Source organism: Haematobia irritans, chromosome 4 (assembly GCF_050003625.1).
Source record: "Haematobia irritans isolate KBUSLIRL chromosome 4, ASM5000362v1, whole genome shotgun sequence".
Lineage (NCBI taxonomy): Eukaryota > Metazoa > Arthropoda > Insecta > Diptera > Muscidae > Haematobia > Haematobia irritans.
This window is the reverse complement of record NC_134400.1, coordinates 45,311,346-45,337,154: the sequence shown is the minus strand read 5'-3', so window position 1 is coordinate 45,337,154 and position 25,809 is coordinate 45,311,346. Positions and strand designations below refer to the sequence as shown.

Below are 25,809 nucleotides of genomic sequence, written 5' to 3'. Positions count from 1 at the left end.
CAGACATGCCAGTTCCGGCTAATTTAAAAACTACAGCCCATTTGGTATTACAAAAGTACATTTTATATAAAAATAAATATTGTAATCAATTCGAACGATTATATTTTTATTTGTGAAAATATTTTCTATTGTTTTTTTTTTTTCATTTTCATATAGCTCCGTTAAATTGGGTACTAAATTCGAATTAAGCTGCTAAAATCAATAATAAATCTGTAAACACAGAATAAAATTACAACTTGTGACACGTCTTATTATAACTTGGTGGGGACTAATTCAAAGGAACTTAATTTTATTTACAACAAATTTTTAAAGAAAAGAAGCCGTGGAAAATTGGATAATTTAGAGCGATAGTGCGACTTAATAACGGCATTTATGGTTTAGCTGTCAGCTAACAGAAATTTCAGATATCATCTCCCTGATTAGCTTCGTATAGTTAAGTTCCTAACTGCTCCTTAAGCCTGGTATCTAGCACTTACGAAAATTCCTGTTGCATACACATAAGCCCGTTTTGGCATCAGTTCTTTGTGATAGAAGGTTGAGTTAGGTGTAGTGGCTGCAAGTTATTTCAGGCTCACTTAATAGACTCTTCAGTACGTTTGTATGAAATCGCTATATTGAAGAATCTTTTATAATAATATTTTGAAATTTTTATTCACAAGTAATTGGTATTTTTTCAGCAAGGCATTTGAAAAAGTCTAAATGTCTACAACGTGTGGGCATACAAAATACCATAGAAATAAAATTTTTAGAAAATTTCTTATAAAAATAAAATGTTGACAAAATTTTCTATAGAAATAAAATTTTTAAAAAATGTTCTATAGAAATAAAATTTTCTATAGAAATAAAATTTTGACAAAATTTTCTATAGAAATAAAATTTTGACAAAATTTCCTATAGAAATAAAATTTTGACAAAATTTTCTGTACACACAAAAAAAAAAATTTTCTGATTCAATCACGAAATTAATTGATCCAATTAATTTTTTAATTGAAATGTCTTCAATCACAGATCAATCAAATTTTTAATTGAATATTTTTTAAAAATCAATTAAGATTTTAATTGGAAAAATTTTTGTGAAATTTTTTTCTGTGTAGAAATAAAATTTTTAAAAAATTTTCTATAGAAATAAAATTTTTAAAAAAATTTCTATAAAAATAAAATTTTAACAAAATTTTCTATAGAAATAAAATTTTGATAAAGTTTTGTATAGAAATAAAATTTTGACAAAATTTTCTATAGAAATAAAATGTACACAAAATTTTCTATAGAAATAAAATGTACACAAAATTTTCTATAGAATTAAAATTTTGACAAAATTTTCTATAGAAATAAAATTTTGACAAAATTTTCTATAGAAATAAAATTTTGAGAAAATTTTCTGTAAAAATAAAATTTTAACAAAATTTTCTATAGAAATAAAATTTTGACAAAATTTTCTATAGAAATAAAATTTTGATAAAATTTTGTACAGAAATAAAATTTTGACAAAATTTTCTATAGAAATAAAATTTTGACAAAAGTTTCTATAGAAATAAAATTTTGACAAAATTTTCTATAGAAATAAAATTTTGACAAAATTTTCTATAGAAATACAATTTTGACAAAATTTTCTATAGAAATACAATTTTGACAAAATTTTCTATAGAAATACAATTTTGACAAAATTTTCTATAGAAATAAAATTTTGACAAAATTTTCTATAGAAATAAAATTTTGACAAAATTTTCTATAGAAATAAAATTTTGACAAAATTTTCTATAGAAATAAAATTTTGAGAAAATTTTCTGTAAAAATAAAATTTTGACAAAATTTTCTATAGAAATAAAATTTTGACAAAATTTTCTATAGAAATAAAATTTTGAGAAAATTTTCTATAGAAATACAATTTTGACAAAATTTGCTATAGAAATAAAATTTTGACAAAATTTTCTATAGAAATAAAATTTTGGCAAAATTTTCTATAGAAATAAAATTTTGACAAAATTTTCTATAGAAATAAAATTTTCTATAGAAATAAAATTTTGACAAAATTTGCTATAAAAATAAAATGTACAAAAAATTTTCTATAGAAATAAAATGTACACAAAATTTTCTATAGAAATACAATTTTGACAAAATTTTCTATAGAAATAAAATTTTGACAAAATTTTCTATAGAAATAAAATTTTGAGAAAATTTTCTATAGAAATAAAATTTTGACAAAATTTTCTATAGAAATACAATTTTGACAAAATTTTCTATAGAAATACAATTTTGACAAAATTTTCTATAGAAATAAAATTTTGACAAAATTTTCTATAGAAATAAAATTTTGACAAAATTTTCTATAGAAATAAAATTTTGACAAAATTTTCTATAGAAATAAAATTTTGACAAAAGTTTCTATAGAAATAAAATTTTGACAAAATTTTCTATAGAAATAAAATTTTGACAAAATTTTCTATAGAAATACAATTTTGACAAAATTTTCTATAGAAATACAATTTTGACAAAATTTTCTATAGAAATACAATTTTGACAAAATTTTCTATAGAAATAAAATTTTGACAAAATTTTCTATAGAAATAAAATTTTGACAAAATTTTCTATAGAAATAAAATTTTGACAAAATTTTCTATAGAAATAAAATTTTGACAAAATTTTCTATAGAAATAAAATTTTGACAAAATTTTCTATAGAAATAAAATTTTGACAAAATTTTCTATAGAAATAAAATTTTGAGAAAATTTTCTATAGAAATAAAATTTTGAGAAAATTTTCTATAGAAATAAAATTTTGACAAAATTTTCTGTAGAAATAAAATTTTGACAAAATTGTCTATAGAAATATAATTTTGACAAAATTTTCTATAGAAATAAAATTGTGTCAAAATTTTGTATACCAAAATAAAATTTGACAAAATTTTCTATAGATATAAAAGTTTGTCAAAACTTGCTGTAGAAATAAAATTTTGTCAAAACTTTCCATAGAAATAAAATTTTGACAAAATTTTCTATAGAAATACAATTTTTATAACATTTTCTATAGAAATAAAATTTTGGCAAATTTTTCTATAGAAATAAATTTTTGACAAATTTTTCTATAGAAATTCTTCCACTTCGAATTTACCGCCGTTGTTAAGGAAGCAGTTCATTCTGGCATGTATCTTTTCTAATTAGAACGTCCCGCATTTGGAATTTTCTCCTATTACATCTGAAATTATTTTCTCTTTCACCTTCTGTTTTCCGCAAAAGGTTTTTGGGATTTAGTGCAATCAATTCCTAATTAATTTCCAGCAAAAAAATTGGAAGTTCTTCCACAGGCACAACTTTAAAAGCACTTCCACAAGATGTACTCTCAATGATGCTCTTTATTTTAACTACACGGGAAGTTCTTTTCATTCAATTTTTTATAACATGCTTTTTTCATATTTTTAATGAGCAATTCTAACTTTTTTTGTATCAAATTGGTTAAAAACAGTTTAAGAATTCATAAAATGGTACAAATCATTTAAATTTTGTCGACAAAAATGCTAAATCCAACCAGAAAAAATTGTGAATTTTTGAAAATATTTGAGGTCAAACGTTTCCGACAAGCGTTAGAATCCATTAAAAATTATAAAAAATTATACAAATTATTTATTTGGCAAAATATCACAAAATTTTTTGATTAACATCCAAAACACTGAATTCAGATCACACCCTTAAAAGTCATTCAAATTCAGTGCAACGGCTGTTGAAATGGTGGACATCCGTTCTATGACAAGCCCATGTTAAATTCATCGCTTCTGCGTCAATTTTGCACCACTTCCGGATCCAAAAATAACATTTTCATTACTTTTTTGGCGACGCTTTTTTTGCTGGGTTGTTAATGGGCTTTTTTCCATTACTTTGATTAAAATGTTTGTTTTTGTTTGTAAATAGTATATAACTTGGTTTCATTATTAATATTAAACAGGATTATAATGATATGTAATATTGATAAATTGACTTTTAATATTGCAATAAATAAATGAAATGAAATAAAATTTTGACAAAATTTTCTATAAAAATAAAATTTTGACAAAATTTTCTATAGAAATTAAATTTTTAAAAATAAAATTCTGACAAAATTTTCTATAGAAATAAAAATGTTGAGAACATTTTCTATAGAACTAAACTTAGACAAATTTTTTATAGAAATAAATTTTTGAAAAAAAATCTATAGAAATAAAATTTTGAAAAAAATTTCTATAGAAATAAAATTTTAAAAAAATTTTCTATAGAAATAACATTTTTAGAAAATTTCCCATACAAATAAAATTTTTAGAAAATTTCCTATAGAAATAAAATTTTTAGAAAATTTTCTATAGAAATAAAATTTTGACCATAGAAATAAAAGTTTTAGAAAATTTTTTATAGGAATAAAATTTATACTAAATTTGCTCTATAGCAAATAAACTTTGACAAAATTTTTTATAAAAATTAAAATTTGTCAAAACATTTTTTCCGAAGAAACCTTTTTTATAATAACCACAAACATTTATTGAAACACTTCGAAATAAGATTTTTTTTGGATGTGTTGCCCAATCCCGAAATATAAAATGTTACTCTTGAGCTTTCATAAAATAAAACAATTTTTTATTTAACATTTTAATTCGATTTTTATTCGTTTATTTGTTATTGTAGAGTAAAATTGAAGGACATTTGTTTGTAGTTATTTCATTTTAGAGGGTAGAGAAATTGGGAAAAATGTAATTAAAAAAATACTTGGCCAGACCATTCTTACAAGATTCCATACAAAAAAATCATTATGCTTCAAGACCATATACTTTATTGTGTGTGTATGTGGGTGTGTGCATGTATAACTTACAAACTAAAGCCAAACAAAAAGAGCATCTCTTTTTATAAAGGCATACACAAAACAATTACTTGGAATACCTCCCAAATGTATTCAGCAGTCTTAGCAGGAAACTATGTCAAAACTATTTTGATTGCCTTATACATTCAAATTTCTTAACATCACATGCGGCTTCATTTTTAAAATCTAACTTTTATCCACATTAATTTTGACCGTTTGTCGATTAGTAGAAAATTAAGGGCTCTTGTATTAGACACCGCCATTGTAGGGTTTAGCTGTGCACTCTGAATCAGAAGCTTCAGCAGATGTAGAGCCACAATTTAAAAGTACTTCAGCACCTCGGCCATTGGGAGTTAAATGTGTATTGCCATTGAGTTTCAAGCTATTCAATTTAGCCTGTAGGTTAAAATCATCTTCATCGGATGAAGCATCGGATTGTTGACGAGGTGATAACCGACAGCCCCTAGCTATATAACTGGGCAAACGTCCCACTGATGCCAATATTAGACCCAAAAATGGTGGTGAAGGTTTTAGCGGACGTGATAAGTATTCCGGGTGATATTGTGTACCCACATAATAAGGATGGTCTTTGAGTTCTATAACTTCCATACGCATTTTCGTATCATCACAACCTACAAAACGTAAACCATGCTTTTCCAGCTGTGGCACATATTTGGGATTGACCTCATAACGATGCCGATGACGTTCATCCACGGATTTGGGGTTACCATACAATTGTTTTATAATGCTGGGCTCATCGGAGAATATTGTTGTGCGTTTGCCTAAACGCATGGTGCCTCCCATTTGTCCCGTATGATGTTCGGGCATATCAATAACCAAAGCATTGGCGGTTTTGGGATTAATTTCCGTTGTATTGGCATCTTCCAGACCCAAAACACTACGGGCAAATTCTATAACAGCAGCCTGAAGACCCAAACATATACCCAAGAAAGGTTTACGATTTTCGCGACACCATTTACAGGCTTTGATTTTGCCTTCAATTCCTCGGGAACCAAAACCGCCAGGAACTAGGACACCATCACTTTCGCAAAGTAATTGCCATTCTTTGTGGTATTTCGAGGGGGCTTCTTGGAGGGTTTCATTCTCCAACAAACTGGAATCAATGAAGTTGAGATTGAGGTTGTAGCCCACAGCAAGGGCAGCATGTTGCAAGGCCTTAATCACCGAGGCATAGGAATCCTTGAATTTTGTATATTTTCCAACCAAAGCAATATTGACGGTTTTGCGTAAGGTTTCCGAACGCCGGGCCAAATCTTTCCATTTCTGTAAGCATCTGTGAAAAACTAAGGCAATTAGAACTAGAACTCGGATATATTGCTATCACACTTACCTTTCTCTTTTGCTCGGTTGTATATTCAATTGCAGGCGTTCATTTAAAAACTCTATAACACCATTTTGTTCCATAAGCAATGGCACATGATATATGGAGCTCAAATCATGTATGCAAATGACTTGATCTGGTGCCACATGACAAAAATTCGAGATTTTTTCCTTAACCTCCGAGCCAATGGGTTTTTCCGAACGACATACAATTAAATCTGGACTCAAGCCAAAACCTCTTAGTTCACGTACGGAACTTTGTGTGGGCTTGGTTTTTGGCTCACCGGTAGATGAGGGTGAAGGCACCAAAGATACATGGGCGCAGCAGAAATTTTCCCGTTTAACACGAAATTGAAATTGACGAAACGCTTCCACAAAGGGCATACCCTCAATATCGCCTATAGTGCCACCCAACTCAATGATACAAACTTGAGGTTTAGATTCTCCACGTACGGGTGTCTGAGCAACACGTTCAACCCATTCCTGAATGGCATCGGTAATGTGGGGTACAACTGAAATAATAAAAATACGCATAAGGTTATTAGACCAACACATCAAAATATATAAATAAAATTGTTGCACTTCAGTGACGATATCAATTGACTGCATTCATTTTCAACGAGGACGATCTGCTAAGTACTTAGTCTAAACAAAATTGTATTTCTATAGAATATTTTATCAAAATTGTATTTCTATAGAAAATTTTATCAAAATTGTATTTCTATAGAAAATTTTGTCAAAAATGTCAAAATTTTATTTCTATAGAAAAATTTTATCAAAATTTTATTTCTATAGAAAATTTTGTCAAAATTTTATTTCTATAGAAAATTTTTATCAAAATTTTATTTCTATAGAAAAATTTTATCAAAATTTTATTTCTATAGAAAATTTTATTTCTATAGAAAATTTTGTCAAAATTTTATTTCTATAGGAAATTTTGTCAAAATTTTATTTCTATAGAGAATTTTGTCAAAATTTTATTTCTATAGAAAATTTTGTCAAAATTTAATTTCTATGGGAAATTTTGTCAAAATTTTATTTCTATAGAAAATTTTGTCAAAATTTTATTTCTATAGAAAATTTTGTCAAAATTTTATTTCTATAGAAAATTTTGTCAAAATTTTATTTCTATGCAAAATTTTGTCAATTTTTTTTCTATAGAAAATTTTGTCAAAATTTGATTTCTATAGAAAATTTTGTCAAAATTTTATTTCTATAGAAAATTTTGTCAAGTACCTCTTAGTTTATAAATCTACCAAAACATCAAAAATTCTACCAATCTACCAAACAGTAAAAAACCTACCATTTTTGGTAGAATTCGACCAACTGTGGCAAAAAAAATATAAAAAATATATGCATTCGACTATAGCAGTTCCCACTGATGCCATTTTAAAACCGAAAAGCAAATTGAAATCAATTAATTTTGAAACTGAAGCAAAACAAGAATTTTTTCCATGTAGAGGTGTTAACTTTACCTTGAACTGTCTTTCCCAAATATTCGCCTTTACGTTCCTTCTCTATCACCAATTGATAGATTTTTCCTGTAGTTATGTTATTATCACGATGCAGTGTAACATCGAGAAATCTTTCATAGTTACCCAAATCTAAATCGACTTCGCCACCATCGTCCAAGACATAGACTTCACCTGAAAATAGAAAAAAGATTTATTAGTTTCAATGAAATTTTAATTTAATTTGAAAAATAAAATTAAAAAAATGGAAATTGTTAAGAGGTAAAGTGTCTAATCTTCAACAATTAAAACAAGTGTATACGGCCGTAAGTTCGGCCAGGCCGAATCTTATGTACCCTCCACCATGGATTGCGTAGAAACTTCTACGAAAGACTGTCATCCACAATCGAAATACTTGGGTTGTGGTATCTTAAAACTTCTTAACACCGTTTTCTAAATTGTGAGTTAGTCCATACGTGGTATATATTAGACAAAAATGTAATGTATAGTTAAGTCTACAAATAATTACGAATCGATATGGACTTTTTGCACGGTACATAGAGAGCCAGAATTGAAATATGGGGGTCGCTTATATGGGGGCTATATACAATTATGAACTTGATATGGACCAATTTTTGTGTGATTGGAAATCGCTTTATCTGAGGGATATATATATAACTGTAGACCGATATGGCATGGTTGTTAACGACCATATACTAGCACAATGTACCAAATTTCAACTGACTCGGATGAAATTTGCTCCTCCAAGAGGCTCCAAAACCAAATCTCGGGATCGGTTTATATGGGGCAATATATGATTATGGACTGATATGGACCACTTTTGGCATGGTTGTTAAATATCATATACGATCACCACGTACCAAATTTCAAGCAGATCGGATGAATTTTGCTTCTCCTAAAGGCACCGGAGGTCAAATCTGGGGATCGGTTTATATGGGAGCTATATAATTATGGGCTGATAGGAACCAATTCCTGCATGGTTGTTGGATAGCATATACTAACATCACGTACCAAATTTCAACCGAATGGGAAGAATTTTGCTCTTCCAAGGGGCTCTGGAGGTCAAATCTGGGGATCGGTTTATATGGGGGCTATATATAATTATGGACCGATGTGGACCAAGTTTTGCGTGGTTGTTAGAAACCATATACTAACACTATGTACCAAATTTCAGCCGGATCGGATGAAATTTGCTTCTCTTAGAGGCCTTGCAAGCCAAATCGGGGGATCGGTTTATATGGGGGCTATATATAATTATGGACCGATGTCAACCAATTTTTGCATGGTTGTTAGAGACCACATACTAACACCATGTACCAAATTTCAGCCGGATCGGATGAAATTTGCTTCTCTTAGAGGTCTCGCAAGCCAAATCGGGGGATCGGTTTATATGGGGGCTATATATAATTATGGACCGATTTGGACCAATTTTTGCATGGTTGTTAGAGACCATATGGTAACACCATGAACCAAATTTCAGCCGGATCGGATGAAATTTGCTTCTCTTAGAGGCCTCGCAAGCCAAATTTGGGGGTCCGTTTATATGGGGGCTATACGTAAAAGTGGACCGATATGGCCCATTTGCAATACCATCCGACCTACATCAATAACAACTACTTGTGCCAAGTTTCAAGTAGATAGCTTGTTTCGTTCGGAAGTTAGCGTGATTTCAACAGACGGACGGACGGACATTCTCAGATCGACTCAGAATTTCACCACGACCCAGAATATATATACTTTATGGGGTCTTAGAGCAATATTTCGATGTGTTACAAACGGAATGACAAAGTTAATATACCCCCCATCCTATGGTGGAGGGTATAAAAATATATATTAAGGAACAAATGGTTTGTGGCTCAATGCCTTTGAACTTTAGAGGCAAATTGTAAAAAATGGTAGAAAAGCTGTAACTATTATTAAAATAATCTATATTTTTATACCCTCCACCATAGGATGGGGGTATATTAACGTTGTCATTCCGTTTGTAACACATCGAAATATTGCCCCATAATGTATACTGTGGTGACAACCTTGGCTACACACTTCTAAAATATAGAAGTTTTTAAAAAAATCAATTTACCTTTGCTTTTTCATTAATATTTTTTTCCTTGTATTTTTCCTGTTCAAAAAAGCTTCAATTGTACATTTTTGTTAGCAATCCTTTTTTTTTTAATAAAATTTTTTCTTTTAAAAAGAAACTTTGTGCACGTGATCTTTGCTTACCTGCGACCCACAAATTGGTGACCCCGATACTGAACGTTGGTTAAAAGATGCCTTTACATAGAGATGGAGATTCTGGCAATACAGAGCAAAATAATTCAACTGCAGGAGCGCAAGGAATTTCACCAAATAATATGATCCCACTTCAAATTGAAGCTGCCTCAGCAACAAACATTAAATTTCCCCCATTTTGGCAAAAAAATCCAAAAATTTGGTTTTTCCAAGTGGAAACTATTTTTAATTTGCAGCGAATCACATCCGATGAAACTAAATTTCGGTATCTCGTAACAAATATTGATTCGGAAACGCTCGACCTGGTAAGTGATTTGCTAGAAAATTCCCAAACAGAAAACAAATATGAGACTTTAAAATCAAGAATCATATCAATCTTTTCCGAATCGGACGAAAGAAAATTGAAACGACTTTTAAGTGGTCAAATGCTAGGAGATCAGAAACCAACACAATTTCTACGCACTATTCAGAATTTAGGCCAAGGCCAAGTCGGAGAAAAGGTAATTCGATCCATCTTCCTCGACCAACTTCCCGAAAACGTTCGTGCTATTCTGGCCATTAGTGAGCAACAAGATGTCAACAAATTGGCAGAACAAGCCGATAAAATAATTGATATGACTCTGCCATCTACTATTGGTAATATTGATCCCAGTAGCTCGACAGAAATAACATCAAGAATAGATGCCTTAGAGAGAAGTTTTAGAGACATGAACCGCAACAGAAGCAGAATTCCTCGCCGTTATCGTTCAAAATCACAATCTAGAGGAAATAATTGCGATTTCTGTTGGTACCACAAAAGATTTGGGAATAAGGCAACGAAATGTGTTGAGCCATGCTCCTATCCAAAAAACTAGATTCGACATCGCAGTATGCGGCCACCGATGTCTCGAATATTTCCAAATCTGGCCGCCTTTTTATCAATGATCCCCTGACAAAGAAAACGTTTCTAATTGATACTGGGGCAGATGTTTCTGTCATTCCAAGCAATCTCAATATGACAAACTCGAACTTCCCTGTCTCCAATGAATTGTTTGCTGCCAATGGAACACCAATCAAAACGCATGGTACCGTAATACTCCAATTATCGCTAGGTTTACGAAGACAATTCTCATGGTTGTTCATCATAGCAGATGTCACCAAATGCATTATTGGTTCAGATTTCTTAAATCACTTCAACTTGTTACCAGATTTAAAAAATAAGAGACTAGTCGATGGGACTACCCTTCTATGTTCCCAGGCGCAATTAACGAAAGAAAAATCCCTCGGAATTACAACTATTTCCAAAAGTCAATCCAAATTTCAAAAAATTTTAGAAGAATTTCCAGAGGTTCACAATGTTTCCATGGCAGTTGTTGGAAAAAAACATGGCGTATTTCATCACATTGAAACAGTAGGACCTCCAGTTTGTGCAAAAGCCAGACCACTAGATAAGAAACGACTGAATATTGCAAAAACAGAGTTTCAGTTCATGTTGGAAAACGATATAATACGACCATCAAAAAGTATGTGGTCAAATCCATTACATATGGTAACAAAAAAGAATGGAGAATTTAGACCTTGTGGCGACTACAGATCTTTAAACAAAATCACAGTTCCCGATAGATATCCTGTCCCTTTCATTACAAATTACGCATCAGCATTACATGGATGTAAATATTATACAAAACTTGACCTAGTACGGGCATACCATCAAATTTCAGTGCATCCAGATGACGTATGTAAGACTGCTATCATCACCCCTTTCGGTCTTTTTGAATTTCTCCGAATGCCTTTCGGACTTCGTAACGCTGCGCAAAGTTTTCAGCGACTAATGGATGAAATTCTGCGGGGATTAGACTTTGTGTTTGTTTACATAGACGATGTCTTAATAGCTTCCCGTACAGAAGAAGAACACATAGAGCATTTAAGAATGGTTTGTAAACGTTTTCAAGAGTACGGAATCGTAATAAATCCAGCTAAATGTGAATTTAGATCGCCAGAAATAGACTTCTTAGGATTCCATATAAACGAATTCGGAAGTACTCCTACCAATGCCAAAGTCCAAGCCATTTTAGAATACGAAAATCCTAAAACAGTAATGGATCTACGACGTTTTATTTGCATGCTAAACTTCTATCGACGATTCCTTCCGAAAGCAGCCCATTTCCAAGCTCCCCTTAATGCATACCTGAAAGGCGCAAAAAAGAAGGACAAACGAGCAGTGATTTGGACAGAGGAGGCCAAAATCGCTTTTGACAAATGTAAACATCTCATTGCAAATGCTACTCTTTTAGCCCATCCAGTTGAAGATGCATATCTCGCACTCAAAGTGGACGCTTCAGATTACGCCATTGGGGCTGTCATTGAACAAAAAGTTTCGGACAGTTGGCAACCTCTTGCATTTTTTTCAAGAAAACTCAGCCCTGCAGAACAAAAATATAGTGCTTATGATAGAGAACTACTTGCAATTTACGCAGCTGTTAAGTATTTCAAACACATGGTCGAAGGACGAGAATTTACAATATACACTGATCACAAACCTTCAACCAAAACCCTGCAAAAGCATCACCGAGGCAATATCGCCATTTGGATTTTATCGGACAATTCACGACAAAAATTGTTCACATATCCGGACAAAATAACTGTATAGCTGACGCTCTATCCAGAATAAACGTTATCGATTCCATAGATTATAACAAATTATCCGAGGCACAAACTTCAGATGAAGAACTCCGCCATCTATTATCTGCTGTTACGGGACTACAACTTCAAAAGATTTTACTGCCAGGAACAAATGCAAAAATTTATTGTGATATATCACAAGGTAAAGCAAGGCCATACCTGCCGAAAGCATACAGAAAAGCAGCTTTTGAGTTAGTTCACAATCTTTCACATCCTGGATGCAAAGCTACAAGAAAACTCTTAGCAGATCGCTTCGTTTGGCCAAACATGAACAAAAACTGTAATTTTTGGTCAAAAACGTGCCTCACGTGCCAAAAGTCGAAAATATCGCGCCATACACATTCACCAACCGCAAATTTTAGTTACACCTCAGTTCGTTTCTCGGAAATACATATTGATATAGTTGGTCCCCTACCGCCATCGGAAGGATACAGATACATTCTGTCAATGATTGACCGATTTTCTAGATGGCCTGAAGCTATACCTCTTAAAGATATCTCAGCCGAGAATATATGCAAAGCTGTTTACGATCACTGGATTGCGAGATATGGTTGCCCAAATAAAATTGTATGTGATCGCGGCCGTCAGTTTACATCAAAATATTTTCATGATTTTTGTAAATTTATCGGTGCCAAATGCCAACATACTACTTCATATCACCCGCAAGCAAATGGAATGATTGAACGTTTTCATCGAACTTTGAAATCATCCATTTTATGCCATGACAATATCCAGTGGACAAGAATTTTGCCTTCTGCCTTATTAGGAATTAGAGTTTCTTATAAGGAAGATATCAAGTCATCATCGGCAGAATTGTTATATGGGGAAAATTTACATCTTCCAGGAGAATTCTTTCAAGATAGTTTAAAGCCAAAAGATCATAATGAATTTCTGTTGTCCCTCAAGAATGTCATTTCCAGTTTCAAACCACAAAAAGGATCTAATCATAGTAAATGCAAACCATTTATAAGTAAAGACTTACTGCATTCAGAGTTTGTTTGGATTAGAAAAGATGCTTCTCATACGCCATTTACATTCAAATATAATGGGCCTTTTAGAGTTATAAAAAGAAACGAAAAATATTTTACAATCCTCATAAATGGCAAAGAAGATACAGTATCAATTGATCGCCTCAAACCAGCTTATATTGAGAATGAAAATGTTCATCAAGTTGAATTTTCATCAAATTCAAGCATATTGCCGAGAAATACACCAATGAGAAATAAAAAAATCGCTTTCCGCTAGAAGGGGGGTAGTGTGGTGACAACCTTGGCTACACACTTCTAAAATATAGAAGTTTTTAAAAAAATCAATTTACCTTTGCTTTTTCATTAATATTTTTTTCCTTGTATTTTTCCTGTTCAAAAAAGCTTCAATTGTACATTTTTGTTAGCAATCCTTTTTTTTTAATAAAATTTTTTATTTTAAAAAGAAACTTTGTGCACGTGATCTTTGCTTACCTGCGACCCACATATACATATTCTGGGTCGTGGTGAAATTCTGAGTCGATCTGAGCATGTCCGTCCGTCTGTTGAAATCACGATAACTTCCGAACGAAACAAGCTATCGACTTGAAACTTGGCACAAGTAGTTGTTATTGATGTAGGTCGGATGGTATTGCAAATGGGCCATTTCTGTCCACTTTTACGTATAGCCCCCATATAAAAGGACCCCCAAAGTTGGCTTGCAGACCCTCTAAGAGAAGCAAATTTCATCCGATCCGGCTAAAATTTGGTACATGTTGTTAGTATATGGTCTCTAACAACCATGCAAAAAATTGGTCCATATCGGTCCACTTTTACGTATAGCCCCCATATAAACGGACCACCAAATTTGGCTTGCGGAGCCTCTAAGAGAAGCAAATTTCATCCGATCCGGCTAAAATTTGGTACATGGTGTTAGTATATGGTCTCTAACAACCATGCAAAAATTGGTCCGCATCGGTCCATAATTATATATAGCCCCCATATAAACCGATCCCCCGATTTGGCTTAGGTTAGGTTAGGTGGCACCCCGATGTATCAGGCCCACTTAGACTATTCAGTCCATTGTGATACCACATTGGTGAACTTCTCTCTTATCAGTGAGTGCTGCCCGATTCCATGTTAAGCTCTATGACAAGGGACCTCCTTTTTATAGCCGAGTCCGAACGGCGTTCCACATTGCAGTGAAACCACTTAGAGAAGCTTTGAAACCCTCAGAAATGTCACCAGCATTACTGAGGTGGGATAATCCACCGCTGAAAAACTTTTTGGTGTTCTGTCGAAGCAGGAATCGAACCCACGACCTTGTGTATGCAAGGCGGGCATGCTAACCATTGCACCACGGTGGCTCGGAGCCTCTAAGAGAAGAAAATTTCGTCCGATCCGGCTGAAATTTGGTACATGGTGTTAGTATATGGTCTCTAACAACTATGCAAAAATTGGTCCACATCGGTGCATAATTATATATAGCCCCCCAGATCCCCAGATTTCACCTCCGGAGCCTCTTAGAGGAGCAAAATTCATCCGATCCGGTTAAAATTTGGTACGTGATGTTAGTATATGGTATCCAACAACCATGCAGGAATTAGTTCATATCAGTCCATAATTATATATAGCCCCCATATAAACTGATCCCACGATTTGGCTTGCGGAGCCTCTAAGAGAAGCAAATTTCATCCGATCCGGCTGAAATTTGGTACATGGTTGTTAGTTCACATCGAGCAATAATTATATATAGCCCCCATATAAACCGATCCCCAGATTTGACCTCCGGAGCCTCTTGGAAGACCAAAATTCATCTGATTCAGTTGAAATTTCGAACGTGGTGTTAATAAAGGGTGATTTGTTAAGAGCTTGATAACTTTTTTTTTTTTTTTAAACGCATAAAATTTGCAAAATCTCATCGGTTCTTTATTTGAAACGTTAGATTGGTCCATGACATTTACTTTTTGAAGATAATTTCATTTAAATGTTGACCGCGGCTGCGTCTTAGGTGGTCCATTCGGAAAGTCCAATTTTGGGCAACTTTTTCGAGCATTTCGGCCGGAATAGCCCGAATTTCTTCGGAAATGTTGTCTTCCAAAGCTGGAATAGTTGCTGGCTTATTTCTGTAGACTTTAGACTTGACGTAGCCCCACAAAAAATAGTCTAAAGGCGTCAAATCGCATGATCTTGGTGGCCAACTTACCGGTCCATTTCTTGAGATGAATTGTTCTCCGAAGTTTTCCCTCAAAATGGCCATAGAATCGCGAGCTGTGTGGCATGTAGCGCCATCTTGTTGAAACCACATGTCAACCAAGTTCAGTTCTTCCATTTTTGGCAACAAAAAGTTTGTTAGCATCGAACGATAGCGATCGCCATTCACCGTAACGTTGCGTCCAACAGCATCTTTGAAAAAATACGGTCCAATGATTCCACCAGCGTACAAACCACACCAAACAGTGCATTTTTCGGGATGCATGGGCAGTTCTTGAACGGCTTCTGGTTGCTCTTCACTCCAAATGCGGCAATTTTGCTTATTTACGTAGCCATTCAACCAGAAATGAGCCTCATCGCTGAACAAAATTTGTCGATAAAAAAGCGGATTTTCTGCCAACTTTTCTAGGGCCCATTCACTGAAAATTCGACGTTGTGGCAGATCGTTCGTCTATTCATGATGAAATGTCACAGCATACTGAGCATCTTTCTCTTTGACACCATGTCTGAAATCCCACGTGATCTGTCAAATACTAATGCATGAAAATCCTAACCTCAAAAGAATCACCCTTTATTATCGATTTTACTATAATGGATTTAGTATTTTTGTGGCAAAATTTGAATAATTTGTACCATTTTATTTATTCTTGCTCTTTTTTTAAACTATTTGAAAAAGAAAACAAAAAATTACGCATTAAAATATAAAAAAAATGAAGTAAAAAACTTCCTGTGTAGTTAAAATAGATAACTTCTTTGTGAGGACATTTTTGGAAGTGCTTTTAAAGTTGTGCCTTTAGAACAACTCCCAATTTTTTGCTGGGAAAAGTGTGGAACTACCCCACGGGAAATGGATCAACCACAGAACTGGTACAGGACTAGTCCCTGGTGTGTATGGACCAGTCCCAGTTCTGATCAAAACGTATGGAAGGGACCGTCCACTTTAACATGTGTTTGTTATTGACGGAGTAAACTTACATTTTAGGACGCGTCTTGAACTCATCCCAAAGGACACGTCCTGGGACAATTTAGCAGGAGCAACCCATAAACAGGTCCTCAGGAACCAGTCTCGGACAAACTCTTAGAAATCTCTTTCAATTTGGGCTCCTAAATAATCGAACCCGAAATGAAAAAAAAACTTTTGAAATATGTCGAACAAAAGGTTATTCTGATAATTTTATTTCAATAAATGTGAAAATTGCAACTAACTGGAGCACAGGTACCAGTTCTGTGATAGGTCCGTCAGTGGCAATTTGCACCAATTTCCCGTAGGGTACTTTTAGTTGCTTTATTATAAATTGATTCTCGAGTTATTTTGATGTCTATTTTTTTATTAAATTTTATGAAATAAAACGTTAGTTGAACCTATAAGTTCAGTCTATAAAGTTTTAGCTAGGGGGGCTATAGCCCCCCCTAGGAAAATTGTCTAGCTACGCTAATGGCCCCCATATAAACCGATCCCGAGATTTGGGTTTGGAGCCACTTGGAGGAGCAAATTTCATCCCGAGTCAGTTGAAATTTGGTACATTGTGCTAGTATATGGCCGTTAACAACCATGCCTAACTAGGTCCATATCGGTCTATAGTTATATATAGCCCCTAGCAGTCGGCTGCGTGGACAGCGACCGGTGAACCGTCTCCGAAGCGTGGAAAGACTCAAAAGTCCGCTGGCAAAGTAATGGCCTCTGTTTTTTTGGGATGCGCATGGAATAATTTTTATCGATTATCTTGAGAAGGGAAAAACCATCAACAGTGACGGCGTATGGCGTCGAAATCGCGGCAAAACGGCCCTATATGAAGAAAAAAAAAAGTGCTGTTCCACCAAGACAACGCACCGTGCCACAAGTCATTGAGAACGATGGCAAAAATTCATGAATTGGGCTTCGAAGTGACTTTTCCTTGTTCTCAGACCTCAAAAGGATGCTCGCAGGGAAAAAATTTGGTTGCAATGAAGAGGTGATCGCCAAAACCAATTGGAAGGTCGTTATAATCGTTGTATCGCTCTTGAAGGGAACTATGTTGAATAATAAAAACGAATTTTGACAAAAAAAATGTGTTTTTCTTTGTTAGACCGGGGACTTATCAGCCAACCTGTTATATTTAAGAAAATGTACCCACCTGTTCTGGTTTACGAATTCGCAAAATGCAAAATTTATCTCAACATCTATTTTCTGAACCACAATGATATATAATACGAAATTTTTATACATAGTTCTTATGGAAAAGAAATTTAATTGGAAGAAATTTCATGACAAAACATATAATGGTTCAAAAGTTATTGACAATGTAAAATTTGCATTTTGCGAATTCGTAAACCAGAACATGGGGGTTAATGTCCCGAACATAATAACATATTAACATATATGTCCCAAACATGTTATACTACTTTATGAACATTATATGCTTGCACATAAAAATAATGTGCTAACAATTTGAGTTCCAAACATATAATTTTTACACCGAAACATAAAAAACAGTGTCTTAAAATCATGTCTTATTTTAGATTTTTTTAGTATGTACGAATTCAAAATAGTGATAATAGAACATGGCTAAAAATTACTTAGACCGCTTTAGACCGAACACAGCTTTTTGCCCTTTTTGGATTGGGCATTTTTTAAAACTTTAGACACAGGCTAAGTACAATATTAACCATAACTTTTGATAGAAGTGTCCAACAAATTCGAACTTTTGACAGTATGCAATTCACATCAAACCGAATAAAAACAACGAACTCCATGAAAAAATGCTAAGTCGACTTAGCGTACTCTGGAATGAGGACATCGATATAAGAACCAAAATAAATTATGATCTGTCTGCCAGATCTATACTAAAGACTATAGAAATCCAAGTTAGCCGTATGTGGGGATTGGTTTCTGGGATTTTCTTTTTAATAACGTAATAATAACAATTCCTCAATCTTTATGTCCAATTAGCTCATATAAAAATTGAAATAATATGAGGATCTATTTCGTTGAGAAATAAGACCCCAATTATGGGGCTATATTTCATATGGGTTTTATTTCATGAGTGCTTTTTATAAATTCCCAGCAGAAATACTGACCACCGTTTCGCCGGCTAAAAGTAAAAATACGATTCCATCCCAGCAAAAAATCTCATTACCCGGTAATCTTGTAGGTAAGCCTATTTAAAAATTAATAACCACTTATTAATTGGCATCGCTTCGGATTACATTTACATACGCATGTCCTAGAAGGAAAGTACTTCTCCCCAGGCATACTTTCGGCCATAAAATAAATAGTGCATTTAAAGCATATAATCACCTAATATGTAATGACTTATTCGTAGATACACCAAAGTTTGCAAAATAGCCATTTATTGTCTCAGCCAACCAAATCTCGAAAATATTGATTTCTATCGCCGATTACAATGGATAAAAATATGGCGAGTGATGCTGTAATAGGAGAACTACTTGAATAGAAACGAATATTGTATAAATAAACAAAAAATCTAATAAATAATCTAAATAAGATTACACGCAAATTAATTTCACACTTAAAATCTAAATAAATGTAGGTTGTTTAAGGGAGTTGAATTCGTGAATTACGTTATAATATATCCAATAGCCAATTCACATAAAGTTCGAAATCTACTAAAAGTGGATTTTAAGACTCTTTTTTATAAGGCAAATGGCATTTGAAATTTAGTTTAAGCGCATTTTGGAAATGTAATGTGAATGAGGTATAAGAAAGCATTTATTTAAAACATAATATGATAATGTGATTAAACACAATTATTATGAAATATTTGTGATAAAAATTTCTTAACGGAAAATTTTTCAGAATTACCGTTACATTACATATTCTTTTTGATTTTTTATGTAAGTGCTCGATTATGTTAATAATTATACCTAATGGTGCCATCATTTATTCTTTTTTATTAATTCGTTAACTACAACTGTTTAAAAATTTGAAAATAATAATTCGAAAATTACCGAGAAGTATTTATTTTTGTCATTACAAGTTAGTCATTATAACTCGCCGCAATGTAATGCAATGTGTAATGACAGCTTTACTCCTGGTAATGTCAATTGTAATGAGATGTGGTTACCTAGTTTTTGCTGGGATTTTACTGAAAAAATTTCATTATATTGTTTTTAACTACCCAGGAAGTTCTTTTAATGCAATTTTTTATAACTTGGTTTTTTCATACTTTTAATGGGTTATTTTAACTTTTTTGTTTCAAATAGGTTAAAAACAGAGTAAGAATTCATAAAATGGTACAAATCATTTAAATTTTGTGGGAACAAATGCTAAATCCAGTCTGAAAAAAAATATTTTATTTATTTATTTATAAGTTTTTATTCAGTACTACTAAGCCTTGATGGCCAAACACATTTGTATTACAAAGTTTTAATAATCTGAATAGAAGTGAATGTAGTAAATTTAAATACAACCAGAAATTATATAAAATAAACTAAAAGTATAATCTAATGATTTAATCATGTTTGGCTCCCCAGCCATATGTAATGAAAGAAAGATATACAAAAAATAAATCCCATTAGCAATCATGTACCAGCAACACTACGAATCACAAAAGTGTCTGAAAACTTTAATACAAAACACACTATTCGAGTGTGAGAAAATGCGCAGTTCAGCAGGTAAGGCATTCCAACTACTGGCCACACGAACAAAAAATGACCTTTCAGATTTGTGAATTTTTGAAAATATTTGAGATCAAACGTTTCCGACAAGCGTTAGAATCCATTAAAAATTATAAAAATTATTTATTTGACAAAATATCAAAGAATTTTTTAATTTACATCCAAAACATTGAATTTGGATCACACCTAAAGAAGTGATGAAAATTCGGTGCAACGGCTGTTGAAACGGAGGACTTCCGTCCTATGACAAGCCCATGTAAAATTCATCACTTCTGCGTCAATTTTATACCACTTCCGGATCCAAAAAGAACATTTTAATTGCTTTTTTGGCGAAGCTTTTTTTGCTGGGCACCTTTATATTATTAAAATTGTGACTTTATGAGTCTTCTTTAACCTCGAAATAAAACACAATGTCGCAAGTATATTACAACATAAATTAATCCATCAATAAAATTTATTTTTCATTCATTTTTACTTTTATCTTCAGGTTTACATATTTATATATATTATTCAATAATAAACATATGTATATATAAAGTAAATGAGATATAGAGAGTTCTTCTTAAATGCTTTTTTCTTATTTTCTTGAGATTACAATCCTTTATCAAAAAGCAAAACAAAAAACTTAGAGCTTAGAATATCTTAAGTGAGATGCTTAAAACAAATGACTTATTGGGTGAAAAGTAAAGATATTTTGCATTGAATACAATAGTACTTAAAACTAAAATTATCGATTAAAGACAAATTGGTGGGGTTTTGAGGAGTTTTATAAACCCTAGAAAATTGTTTCTGAATGGATATGATTAAATCCCAAAAAGATCGCTAATTTTTTTTTCAATTAATATTCAATTTTCAAAAAATCAATAATTAAATAAAAAAATATTTTTTGAATACAAATATAAACACACCAAAACATAATAATAATCAATTAAATTGCAATTGGATTTTTAAATTTTAATTAAACCAAATTTTGTAATTGCATCAATTGAATTTTAATTAAATCAATTAACTTTTTCATTGGAACACTATAATCAATGATATTTTTTTAATTGGATCAATTAATTGAATTAATTAATAATAATGATGGACATTTTCATTTGAGTTATTGAACCAATATTATTTAAAAATTAATGAATTTCGTAATTAGAGCTCAAAAAATATTTTTTGAGCTCTAATTTGCATGAATTGATTGACTTAGTTTTTGAATGGATATGATAAGATATCAAAACAAGATCACCAATATTTTTCCAATTAAAATCTTAATTGAATTTTACAAAAAAATTTATTTAATGAAAATATAAACACATTTTTAATTAAATTGCAATTGGATTAACTAATTTTAATTAATTCAATTAATTTTTTTAATGAATTTTATTTAAATCAATTAATTTAATAAATGGAACAATTAAATCAATGATATTTTTAATTGGATCAATTAAATGGATGATGTTTTCATTAAGTAATTGAACCAATTTTAATTCAGAATTAATTGAATTAATGAATTTCGTAATTGGAGACTAACAAATATTTTTTGTGGATTTGCATGCATTGATTGACTTAAAACAAAATGCAATTAAAAAATTGCTTGAATTGATTTTTAATTGCATCGATTGAATTTTAATTAAATCAATTGATTTTTAAATGGAACAATTAAATCAATGATGTATTTAATTGGATCAATTGATTTTTTAATTGATAGTAATAATAGATATTTTAATTTGAGTAATTAAAGCAATTTTAATTATATATTAATTGAATTAATTAATTTCGTAATTGGAGACCAAAAATATTTTTTGTGTATATGCATAAATTGGTTGCCTGGTCAAAACAACATTCATACCCATGCCGCATATCCACTACCAGGTAAATGTGAATCAATTGCGTGGTGTTCTACTCTCCATATTCACCGGAATTTTTAGGGAATTAATTCACTACCAGAAGTCATGGTAAAAGTTGAATTATGCCCGCGATGAATTCTGGTTAAAACCCTTACATACAAATTTTGAAAGGTTTTAATTAGAATACATGAGCTGCATTAAAAATATTAAATTTAATAAAAAAATTATGATTTTAAAAGTCTCTTGATTTCACTTATTTTGATTTCCACCCCAGTGAATTTTTTTGGTGATTTGTGCAAATTGTGGAATTGAAGTGGATATCCGAACAATTAAAAAATTACTTGAATTAATTAAATTAAATTAGACCAATTAATTGTTTAATTAATGTAGGAGATTGCTATTATCAATTCTGTGATAGTAGCACTTCCAATTAAAAATGATTATTAATTAGTAAACCAAAAACTATTTTTTCTGTGGCCATGTTTAAAGTTTCAAAAGAAATATATCTTGTTTAAAAATTATTTATTTAAATTGTTTTAAATTCTAATTCAATATTTGTTTTTCACCCATTTGAAAGAATATTGGTGATCTTTTTCAGTGAAAGTATTTTTTTTATGCAATCACATTTTGCGCAACTTCATACATGGGTATCTAATTTTGTGTATAATTGTTATGTACTTAATGTACATAGGAACACAGATACGTTCGTTCGTAAATATAATGAAGGATTTCATAATGGTGAAAAATAAAATAAACAAAAAAAATATATAATTGAAAAACAGTAAGACAATCGTCTCGTAGTAAAGCAATGCATATCCGATGAAAAATTGGGTGTGATAGCGAACGTTAGGGAATTTGTAAAACGACAATTTTGAAATAAATATTTAAAAAAACGGATTATCTCTAATGTGGCTTCATGACAAGTTTTAAGTTTCAACTGAAACTTAAAACTTGTTAGCTAGAGCTAGAGCTGATGCGGGTATAAATTTTTTATAAAATTTATGCAAATTTCATAATTTTATAAGTTTTGTTTCTCTATGGGTATATAAAATTATATATTAAGCCATATAGTGCTAAATAACATTATATAGAAATATCAGGGACAATGGTTCACCCGGTTCCCTCGGAACGAAATTTTAGACTATAGCGTAATTTCTTTAAGATCGAATAAACTCGCAATTGGGACAAGCGATGGAACGATTGTCCAGTAATATTTTTCATTGGCTTTTAAATAATTTTTTGTGTCAAAAGAAAACTTCTTTTGTCTAAAATTCAGAAAAGAAAACTCTTCTTTCTGGTATAATGCGTAAATTGCTTTATACCAGACATTTGTTTTCTTTTTTTTTTTTTTTTGAGACGAGTATAAATTTAAACCAAATTATTATGGATAATAAGTAATAATAATTATATTTATAGACTACAGGAAAAATATAGAGGAACTTAGATGGCATTATATACACATTTATATATAGGATGTTTGAGTGATAATTTGGAAGGGTTTAAAGAAGTATATTTCAAGGACACATATATAAATCGAAATTAGACATTACCATGATCTAAAAACATGGATAACGCATTTTTACAGTTTTCTATGCGAAATAGATTGCGATCGAACATATGGGCTCCCGAGTTTTTTTTTTTAATTTCAAAAAACAAGAAACCAATTCCATAGTAGAATTAAATGAAAATTCCCTACATATCTTTCTGGATATGGGAAATTATTGTACGAATATAGATTTTTTTTTTGAAATTTTTAATATTGATCCATATGGTAAAAGTTAAATGATTCTATCTTTAACTTTGTGCCAATAAAAATCAATTGGATTTCCGATTTCTATACTTCTTTTAGACAACCTCCCTTTATTTCTTAAAAATTATATAATGACTTTGGTTTATTTTTTTTTCTGTGGGCCATCCCTCTAATACATAGAGGCCCCTATAGAAATTCTTTAAATTTAAGTATAGTATATGTTGTCCTTTGATTCACTTGGTATGAAACATTTTACTTGGACTCTTCCAAGTCTTCTTTGTAAAGCTCTTTGAATATTAATTTTTGGATTTTAGTACGAATTCGTAATTTTTGGGCCGCCGTCAATTGTTTCATATATGGATGCAGTGATAATAAATAGTGATAGTCATCATCCTCTGGTACCAATGGTGTAGGTGTGGGCGTTGACGCATCCATCGATGATGATCCATTGAAATTACTATCCTCCGAGAGTCGAGGCCTCTTAAGTTTTAAAGCTGGTATGAGACCATTGGTATAGGAGTATTTGGTAAAATTTAAATGCTCATGACTACCGTGTAGACATGTTGACACATTAAGGGGGGAAACATCTGAGCGTTCTTTGTTCATTGTCATATTGTTGTTGGGTGGTGGATGATGGGCCTTATTGTAGAGTGGGGGTGGTGATACAGAGCGTATTTTTTGTTGAGCTGCTGCCGCTGCTGCAGCTGCTATGGCTGGTGTAGCCAAGCAAGTATTGGGCAATACCAAAGCACTGGGTAATGTGGAGGTGAGTGATAGCGGCAATACTGAGGGTAAGGTGCTGTTGTTGTTGCTATTGTTAGTGGAACCACCATTCATGGAGGCTAGAGTTGCGGCAACGGCAAACGCCGTAGAATGGGCTATGGGCGGCGAACCTTGGAACAAATTCAAAGCTGTTAATGGGGTCGACGATGAAGGAGGCGAAATCGATGTAGTACTTGAGACAGATGAAGCCGATGATGAAGATAACGATGACGATGATGATGAAGCTATGTTAGTTGAGGATGCTGTTACAGGCATTACCTGTGCCAGACCCAAGGTTGGGGATGTAGATACGGACACCAATGGTGTATTATGTGAAGTTGGTGATTGTGGAACATTTCCATTTTGGACCAACGCTAAAGGTGCCGCTGTTGTGGAGGATATTGTTGTAGCTTGCTGTTGTTGTTGCTGATGCAAAGGACCGGTCTGTGATGGTAGTAGGGGTTGCTGAGACTGTTGTTGTTGGGGACTTGGGCTTATTGACGCCAGCGTCAAATTTGTTGCTACACTGTCTAATGATTTCTTGGATAAATCTTGAATTTCCTTATCGAAATTCTGCTTGCTAAGATTTCGTGTCTCCTCCACCTTTATCATAGCTCCCGGTACCGAGTTAATCACTGAAGTTAATGGTTGTGAATGGGCAGCTGGTGGCGTCGTTTCGGTTTCCGTAACATCTTCATCATCTTCTTCGACATCATCCTCATCGAAATCTTCATCGCTGTCTTGAAGGCGACGTATGAGGCCATTGGTTAGGTCTGGTTCCACAACAGTTTTCTCACAATCTTGACTTTGCTGTGCAAAGAAAAATGCCTGATCTTGTTCATTTTTTGGCACACGGTGGCGCATGTGTTCGGCTAAGGAGGGGAGAGAGAGAGAAATGAATATTTGAATTTTTTTCTTAGTAAGCTGGCAAAATTTTATTTTTGCCCCATACTTACTCAAAAATAACAAAGCATAATAATGAATCCATTTGGATTCAAATGTTGCTGGTTCTACCAAAAAATCACCATTATCGGAACGTGGTATACGTTTATATTCCACACGAAAATTATCACGTAAACCCTTCCATTTGGCTTTTAAAACCACCTCTGTAAAAAAAGTTATATAATTAAAGAAAATCA

The 25,809-nt window shown here is 32.2% G+C and overlaps 1 protein-coding gene across 5 annotated transcripts in view; it reads right to left on the bottom strand.

The window, feature by feature from the left end:
- Nucleotides 1-4,594: 4,594 nt before the first annotated feature.
- Ctps (CTP synthase) overlaps nucleotides 4,595-25,809 on the bottom strand; it is a 73,928-nt gene continuing 52,713 nt past the window's right edge. For 3 of the 5 annotated variants that reach the window (XM_075308559.1, XM_075308560.1, XM_075308564.1), the window contains 3 exons: nucleotides 7,635-7,805; nucleotides 6,170-6,671; nucleotides 4,595-6,112 (listed from right to left, as the gene is read on the bottom strand). In XM_075308559.1, coding sequence (XP_075164674.1) covers nucleotides 5,068-6,112; nucleotides 6,170-6,671; nucleotides 7,635-7,805 — 1,718 coding nt within the window. In that variant the 3' untranslated portion in view covers nucleotides 4,595-5,067. Of the gene's footprint in view, nucleotides 6,113-6,169; nucleotides 6,672-7,634; nucleotides 7,806-22,139; nucleotides 25,543-25,626; nucleotides 25,777-25,809 lie in introns of those variants that run through there. The other 2 variants (XM_075308562.1, XM_075308561.1) reach the window with 1 other exon arrangement.